We start from the raw sequence: 8,984 nt of genomic DNA, 5'->3' as shown, positions 1-8,984 counted from the left end.
TAGCTACTTTTTACTACGTTTACTTCTTGACTCAAAGTGAAAATGGGAATTCACCCTTTTCTCTTTTTTTCCTGTCCAATGTGCAGATGGGGCACATTTTCTTTCGCTCCAGCCATCCTTGCCCCCCCACGCACAAGCTTGCATAGATGCACCTAAGCCAGTGGAAAAGAAAAAAGGGTTACTCATTAATCCATTCTACAAAGCTTTCCAAACTGAAATGGGTGGGGTCTGCATCTCCAGCAGGGAGCAATATATAGATAGGTGCAGAGCATACCTGGGCACAGCTCGAACTGGAGTGGTAAACTTGGACAGCACAACTTTGCTCCTGGCCCATCTGAAAACAAAACTCATCAGGATGGAGAGGATGATTATTTTCTGCATGCTTTTCTTCTGTTCCAGTACAGCGCTGGCTGCAATTTCACATAGAGCACTAAAATACAAACAGATTCTCCAGACAATCGAAAAGTTAGGACCCACAGTGAAAGATAAGGTAAGCAAAGTATTTGTCATAATACTGAAATTGTTTTCAAGCATGTTGCTTAGTATGTATCTCGTGAGGGGCATCGCTTTCAAGACTTTTCTAACTTAGATTTGTTTCATTGTAGGATGTGGAATTGCTGCATACACCCGAAAATCCTGTGGTGAGACTGCTTTAACATTTCTTTCTATCAATTTTGTTTTGTACTGGTTTATTGCATTGCTAAGAGGCACGTGCATTCTTCTTCACATCTCTGACCTAGTACTCTAAATGTGGAGCTAGACTAAGAAAATACTTTTATAAAAGTTTCTTATTTCTAAATATTTAAAGGCAGAAGTGCTTATATTTTGCTGTCCTAATTACTTTTACTATTGTATGTGTGTATTCTAAGCCACCCACAGATTCAGAGTTGCATGTGATCCATTTACTCCAGGAATAGTGTTGAGAGTCAGGGTTCATTCAAGATCCAGATGAGCAGCAGTACTTTTGGGGATGTGGGTTTTGGGAGTGGAAGCGGCACGAGCTCCAGCCATGCTGGAAGCACCACTTGAATCCGAAAGGACCGCCTTTCCCTCCCACTGGAGCTGAATGCCAAGAGTGGCACTGTAGGGCCATATCACAGAGCACTTCCTCTCATATGTACTCACACTGGTCTCTCTGAGACTGTTTGTATGCAAGGGTTGTGCTATCAGCAGGAAGACAAAACTGCATTCTGTAAATATGCTCTGTGGATTATTATAACTAGTTAAAAATACAAGAACAGCTCCCCATGAATCCCTTTTTCATACTGCTATTTCTCTACACATTATTTATTGCTGATATTTTATATCTTCCAAGGTCAGGAACTTCTTATATATGTACTAAATTTATAATCCCAGAGTCACAGAAAGTCTGTGCATGCTCAAAAGTGGCAGGATGTGTCACAAAATTAAATGCTAATAATAGTAACAGCATGTCTTAAAACCTTAGAGGGCAAAGGCATCCTGCTTCGACAACCCCCAACATGCAACAGAGGTCTTAAGTGAACTATAGCTAATATGATACCGTACTTTTGTTATCAGCTGTCTTAAATTTTTGAGCCCTGGCAACTATTTCGGAAGACAAACAAATTGTGCATTATTATGCCGTAATGCTGCAAGCACTTACAAAAACCATTTACTCAGAGGACAGCAAACTCTTCTGTAAAGCAAATTCAGGAAGAAAGGAAAGAAACTCACCTCATTTCACGCAGGTTTTGCTGGGCCTCCTCCTCGGCATTACAGTTGGTTGCATTTCTTTTTACTTGCCAAAAACATACAGAAGCATGACCAAAACAGAGACATTCCTCTGCATTGCTGGAAACAACTGCTGTGCACAAACCCAGTGCACCCCAACTAATTGCTGGAGGGCTTTTTTTCATTAACACTCTTTCTAACTTGTGGTGTCAAAGTGAAAAGGAGGAGATGATTAGCTGTCATTTTACTACAGTGTTTGCTGCTACCTCTGAAACAAAGCACATACAACTAGTGACTAATTGCTTCATCAGGTTGTTGTTTTTTTTTTTGCTCACTTCAGGAAGGAAGATAACATTTCACTTGCTAGCTTAGGGCTTTACAGTCTGATTCTGGGAGGTCCTAAGTACCTCTGCTGAATACTACACAAGACAGAACTCGTGTATTTAGAAGGTATCAAGTTGATATAGATTCAACTTCTAAAGAAAACCATTTTAAAAAAATATTAGTGTGCTAATAGTAATTATCACCAGCAACCAAATCAGTGAACTTTTCATCCTACAGGGTGATTAAGATCTGAATTACAGTGTGCCAAAGTGGCACTTGGGGCGATTAGGTGCCATCACACCCTAACAAAGCTTGATTTAATCAGAAGTTGTTCATATAACTGTATTTCAAATATCAAAAATACTATATGCCTTTATGATAACCTGCTTGTGCCAGATGTAAATTTGGTCTTGAATATTGAAGAAGAAAACTACCTGTCATGACACTCAAAATTAGGTGGTTTATCACCATCTGTTTTGGTTTCCTTGGGGTTCCTTGGTGTGGACAGTACAATCCCACACAATTTCCTAGGGACATGAGTGGGCATCAAATCAAGGAAAATCATGCTGAGGCTGAAAAAGTAAATGAAGTGATTCCAGAGAGGAGGGAAGATAAGCTCTCTTGCTGGTGATTGACAGTGCAGCTGAAGCCATAACACAGTGCTGATTTAGACAGGATCAGTATCTAACCCCGCCGATCGCTAATTCCGGAAGTGAGGGCTGCACAGGCTAATCTGTGAAGTTAGTTTGAGTCAGATGCAGAGCAGTGCTGCAAATTGCCTCTGAGACAAACATTTGACACGCTTGCCTAGCCCCCCTCAGACATTTCCAGTGGTCTGTGCTTTTTAATACCTCTTCATCAAAGTGCTTAACCCGTGCCCACGTACCAAACCCCGCAGTCCTTGCGGTGCTCTGACTGTTGGCCTGCCTGCAGCTGATTGTCAACTCAGCAAAAAAAAAAAAAAAAGAAAGGCAGCAGAGATGAGAAATGCTGGTTTCTCAGCTCATCACGGATGAGACACAAAACGTTTTCAGTTTCAGCTGGAAAATCGATCTCTTTTTAAAAAAACGAATGTTTTTTTTCCAGTAAGCGAGACCGGTTACGGTAAGATGCTTGAAACAAACATAAATGCGTGGCTTTTAAGGAGAGTAAAATGTTTTATCTAACCAATATAAAATGTTGCCAGCAAGACTGGCTGTAAGCAACACACAGGGAAGTTGCCTTCTTGTTGCCTGGTCCTTGCCCAAGCAGCCAAGTGCAGTGACATCTCTCAAGCCCAAATGGGACTTCCTCTTGGGTGGCAGTTGGTGTCCCAAGCAGGGATCATGGCTTTGGAAGCCTTTCTAATCTGTGCAATCAGCAGTTCTGAACGTTTCCTTCACTTAAAAACTGGCTTCAGTAAACACTGCTTTTCTTTCTCTGTTGACTGTTAGGTTAGTTTTGATGGTATTTGTTTCCCACATTATCCTATGAGAACATTTCAATAGTTCTACATCAACTCTAATTACGAAGGAGTCAGTGTTGGAAATGGCAAAAAATTTGTAATTTTTTAAAAATAAAATGCTCATGCTCATAAAAAGCTACCACCTGTAACATCTAGTCTTCAGGAGTATTTTTTTTCAACTGCTGTCATGATTAATATCCAAGTGGATGTTTTAGTTTGAAAACACTAAATATTTAAGTATTAATCCTAGATCAGGCACAGTAAAGCTTAAAGATCTCTTGCATATCTACAACTAACTTTAAAAAAAAAATCAAAGAGTACAGTTGAATATTCTCAATTAATATCCTGGATACTTACTCCTGCACACAGACCACAACCTAGCCACATGCAGGAAAAAAGTGCTGAAACGCTTGCTTTAAAACAGTTCCTTCTTTTCCTGCCTCAGGAGGGATGCGTGGACACAGCTCTGAGCTGCTTCAAGAACGGCACACTGCAATTACAACCCTTGAACAGCCAAGTGAATGCCACGTTCACCAAAGCCATAAGAGTCTTCAGGATGTACACTGTCAGAGGTTCTGGAAAGGTAGGATTTCCTCACAGTGCTCATAATGCTGGTCACTGCTCCGTATTTTCTACAGCAGGCACCACCTGCAAGGGTAGAATTGTAGAAAGCAAACTCGTTAGATAAAAACAATCTGCCTTTCCTTGCTTTGGAAATTAAATGTGTCCAGTGTTTGCACTTTTGGGAGAGGCATTCACTGGGATCCTAAATCAATCATGTGTATGTACTCGGCAGCCACACGCGTGCTGGCAAAGGGACAGGGATCACTGCAAAAAAGGTGAAGGAAAAGTGCCATCACTAAATTCTCTCCCTTTCTGAAACAGCTTGTGCCTAAGCTTTTCCAGGTGGAAAAGGCTTTGCTTGCAACCCTCTGGATTTGTCAGTGAGAAAGCTTGAAGCTTTCCCTGATTTATGGTTCTGATGTGCTGGTTACAAGTGGCATGATTTTCTTTATCTTCCAGCAGTGTGAGTCTTCATGTGAATCCTACAAGAAGAAAACCCCCAAAGAGTTCTTGAAGAGCTTTGCAAAACTAATCCAAAAGGTAAGTAGAGTTGATTGCTCCTAGGTGCTTTCTACGTATTGTAAACTGTTACAGATATCCTTCTTTTACACTATTTCTAACAATGCCTTGTTTTTACAGTTACTCAAGAGCGAATATAGCACTCAACAGAGCTGAAGGCTGCTGAAAATCTACTTTTTAAAGCAGACACTATGTTATTTAAGATGTGAAAAACGTAAATATTTTTCATTGCTCTTATGCTGGGTTGTGTGTGTGGTAAGTGAAAGCTTCTCCCAAAATATCCCAAATATTTTCTGGATGGCTATTCATAAGGTGGATGCTGTTTTGAAAGTGATCCTAAGTCCACCTTAGAGTAAAAATTAAATTGTAATTTCAGAAAAATAAGTTCTCTTAAGGGACTTAACTGCCACCTTCTGCTGAACCAGAAAGACACGAGATCCTATGTTTTTGCTTTGACCTTATATGAATCCCATGCAGAGATGTCTAAAACTTTTTAAAGAAAATGAGCAAATATACCACACACACAATTTGATTCATAAGCTCTGTACCTTAGCTAACTATGGAAAAAATATCCTGCATTTAACTGCCTTCTGAATACTGGAAAAAACATTTACAAATGTATGGCACGTATGGCAGGGGTCTGACCTGTGATTAACGACACGTCTGCCTCAGGTTTCAACACGGAGTGGAGTAACCCATGTGCTCTAAGTGCAGAAACACAATTTTGAGTGGAAAAACACAGTTCAGGAGGTGGAATTCCACCCAGACTCCCCCAGCAAAACATGATAAACACAGCATAGGTATGACTGGCTGGTGTGAGCAGCCACTACAAAAGGTCCAATAAACACAGTAACTGATGATTATTCAGAGTGAAGCAGCTCAAATGCTTATCGCTCTTTCTCAGAGGACAATACTTCACACTCACATTCATGTACTATATTAACACTCTTCCTTCTCTCTTCTCTTCATTCATTTTAACAGTTTAAGCTTTATTTGCAGTTTATCTTTTAAAATCTGTCAAGTTTTTTGTTATGTGGAAACTGCCTGTACAGCTTCTCAATCCTGAACATTTCTGTGGAACTATGGCCAGAGATACCACTGCAACTTTTTAAAGTAAAAGTGAGTATCACAGCACTTAAAAGTACTTTTAGCAGCCTAATTACAGACCACCATATTCTGCTTGCACTGATTCTGAACCCCTGGACTCTTCCACCTGAGCAGTAACTGCTAATTTACCCCCAGACAGATATTAGCCCCACATGAGGAAAATGATCTTGGAAGAGAGGCTAAAGCCTTCCAGTAAAAATTAACCTTTCAGGTAATTTTTCTCTCCACTTAGTAGTAATGCGGTATAGAGAGGAAACTGGAAAACTACATCTAGTGCTACAATGGAAAATTACAAGCTTAGTTACCTCCACAAATAACGAGGCAGTATTAAAAATATTTCCATTCTGACCAATGTCAGCCCAAAGGAAAACGAATACAAAAAGATTTGCTGCCTCTACATTTTGCTGTCCTGAAATGTGAACCTCCTCATGGAGCAGGAGGAGGAGGGAAGATCCTTAGGGCCACAACAAACCAAGTCTCCACAGTGAACTCTCCTTGTTTCTGCTGATGGCCATGTTAATTTAGAGGGTCGTTTTCTTCTCCTCTTCTTTTCTTTTTTATTTTTCTGTTTCAAAAACTGCTTTTCAGACTCTGAGTAATGTTCTATCTCACACCTAAATGTTTCCACATCACTGCATGAGAATGAACATTCTAAACATGAGCTACCACCCCTGAGTAAGTAATCAAGCTACTGAGTGTAAAGGATGTTCTTTCAGTACCTTCTATCCCCGTTTCTCTGACTCACCTACCCACGAAGTCTCTTTCCCACCAATTACTGAGCAATATGCAAAGCTGCTGCTGAGACTGCAATGGATTTTAAAGTTACAGAAGCAAAGAAAGAGTAAAATTTAACTTCAGATTAGGATAAAAACAACTGGGAAAATATTAAAGCAAGCCCTGCAGTTGCAGCGTACAGACATTTATATTTTTATGGAGGAGTTTACCTGAATGCCTTTGTTGTGAATTGGTGATTCCTAGAAGGTCAACCAATAAACCAGCACTTTTTACTCACTTGCATATGCAGAGTTTTAGGGAAAGAGCTTTACTTTCGTAGAAAGAATACAGTATATACTTTTATTTGTAAATGTTTTTTCCAGTAACTTGCTAAATTCCTTCAAACCAATATTCTAAAAGAGCCTATTCTAAAAGACTAAAAAGTCTTTGTTGTGCAGACAAAACATTTTTAGCACGTTAGCACAAACAACATTGTACATTACCTATTTATTAGCAATCATTATAAAGCATTGAGAGGGAACTGTTTTACCTGGGATGGATATTTTATGAATGGAAAGAATTCCCCACAGGAACGTCATAAGCTAACTGCCCACACTGCAGCAATCTCTGAGGTTTGTAAAACATGTAATGCAGTAAGCAATGTAGCTATTTCTGTTTAGTGACTTGCTCCAACCTTTTAACTCTGGGTCTTACCACACCAAGCATAGTGCTAAAGAGGTTTTCGTCCTTGCTTTAAAAGCAATATACTTGTTTGTTAATTGAGGTTATTTCTTGTACCAGCAGAACAACTGAACTCAAAATGCTCATTTGTAGGATTCAAAAAACTAGTGAGAAACTGCAACAAATGTAACTTAGAGAGTTAACTGCTCTGAGGTCTTGCAGAAAACTGAAATTATTGGGTAATCCAGTCCAGCAAGGTATGGAGAATATTTTTAATTACAAAACTATCAGAGCTGATGTTGGTTAACAGCACACCTGTGGGCAGTGTCAGCACAGTCACAGGGGGCAGCTCTATACACTTCCAGTACGCTTTGATTTGTGTGAGGCTGTGGCTCTGGGCTAACTTGGATTTGTCCGAGTTGTGAAAGGCTGAGGGCATTATTCAGTGTGCTATCTGAAGGACTGCATGAATGAAGAACAGGAAATCTGTGCAAACAGGACAAACCAGTGTTCAAGGAGACATCAACTCGCTCTGCAACACCCTTCTCAGAATAAGAAATGAGGGTCCCCCAGGAGGAACCCGTGATCCTAGAAAGGACCAGATACCACACATCAGGATGTGTACACAGCCTTGACTTCCTTCCTTCTGTAAGATGGACTCTCTTTGTACTAACTGCACTCTCTGCAGAAACAATGTATTTTTCATTAAGTAAGTGTAAGCCTTTTGTAAAAGCTCGTTACCTCCCAGGGAGGCTTTACAATGTATTTATGATTTTGATCATAAGTGCACTTTGCAGGCACTTCAAGATGTGTTTTAGCATGGTATATACAATTCTGTATAATATTTACTTTTCCAGAGAAGATTATTTTTATACCCATTGACTCATCTAATTTAATTATTTATTGCATTTCTGTAAAGGGAATGTTCATACTAAGGACTATGTGGTCTGATTAATTTATATGCCTGTGATATTAAACAATTTTACCTAACGCAGTTTTCTCTTGTTCTATTCTTTTAGAACTTCTTTCTGTAATTTTCTGAGTGAGAACTATTCCCTGGGGAATAATTAGGGGGTTTCTATACCTGGTTTGGAGTGGGGGGACTTGTTCCTGAGTGTTTCTGCTTCTCTTCACCGAGTGGACAGGTGACTCAGAATTGACTAAGAGCTACTTCTGGGTGAATCCCAGCAGACCTGGCTCCCACTGGGATTGCTTGGATTAGACCCTCTCCTGGTTTTCTTTAAAAACCATTCTTACCCTGACAGTGGCCCATCAGTGAACTTTGTTACCCTACCCTACACAGTCAGCAATTTATCAAATCAGGGACATGGTATACAAAGTTTATCTTCTTTATATAACCATCAAGAAGAAGTCAATTTTTTCTTGTTCCCATTTCACTTGAAAAAATATATATTTTTTTTTTAAAAAATGGGCTTTTCAAAGTTAATAAAGTCTTTCTGGCAAACTCATGGCAGGTTCAATGACATCACCCAGATTTGTTTAGAGTGCCATGAACAAAAATCAGATAACTTCCTGTTTTGACTCTACACAGAATAAGTCCAGCACATGAAGACATAACTACAAAAGTAACAGTTATCCAATCTGTTTTTTGCTCTTATCTCTCCTCATCTTACTTTTTCCTTGCTTTGAAATGTTGATCCTTTTATCACAGCCCAATTTAACAGGATGTGTTGAAGTTCACAAAAAAAAGAGTATTTTCAGCTATTATAGTTTAAAATGGTAGCTATGTTTTATCTTTTATTAAAATGCCCTTTCCCTGAGATGTAACAAAAGTGGACCAACAACAAACAAGCACAAAGTTCTAATGAAAACAAAGACTAAACAGTTGAACAGCTATTCCTCCTCCTTTTAGAAAACACTGACTCAAATAGTAACTCCTTTCATTGTGCTTTCTGTCATCACACAACTGCATTTGTTG

At 39.4% G+C, this 8,984-nt stretch overlaps 1 protein-coding gene across 1 annotated transcript; it reads left to right on the top strand.

Annotated features, from left to right (window-relative positions):
• Positions 1-355: 355 nt before the first annotated feature.
• Positions 356-4,699, top strand: IL21 (interleukin 21). The gene is made up of 5 exons (XM_027891152.1): positions 356-490; positions 606-641; positions 3,906-4,043; positions 4,484-4,564; positions 4,664-4,699. The coding sequence occupies exons 1-5, from the start codon at positions 356-358 to the stop codon at positions 4,697-4,699; spliced, it is 426 nt and encodes a 141-aa protein (XP_027746953.1).
• Positions 4,700-8,984: the final 4,285 nt, after the last annotated feature.

Source organism: Empidonax traillii, unplaced genomic scaffold (genome assembly GCF_003031625.1).
Source record: "Empidonax traillii isolate 1590-97213 ecotype Southwest subspecies unplaced genomic scaffold, ASM303162v1 scaffold310:size1162954, whole genome shotgun sequence".
NCBI classification, from domain to species: Eukaryota; Metazoa; Chordata; class Aves; order Passeriformes; family Tyrannidae; genus Empidonax; species Empidonax traillii.
This window is presented reverse-complemented; position numbering and strand designations above follow the sequence as displayed.

Bases quoted from the DNA above. Each gene is read 5' to 3' on its own strand.
- IL21 (XM_027891152.1), top strand. From the start codon at position 356: ATGGAGAGGATGATTATTTTCTGCATGCTTTTCTTCTGTTCCAGTACA. The intron at 491-605 runs GTAAGCAAAGTA...GTTTCATTGTAG, and splicing joins GACCCACAGTGAAAGATAAG to GATGTGGAATTGCTGCATAC. The intron at 642-3,905 runs GTGAGACTGCTT...TTCCTGCCTCAG, and splicing joins ATACACCCGAAAATCCTGTG to GAGGGATGCGTGGACACAGC.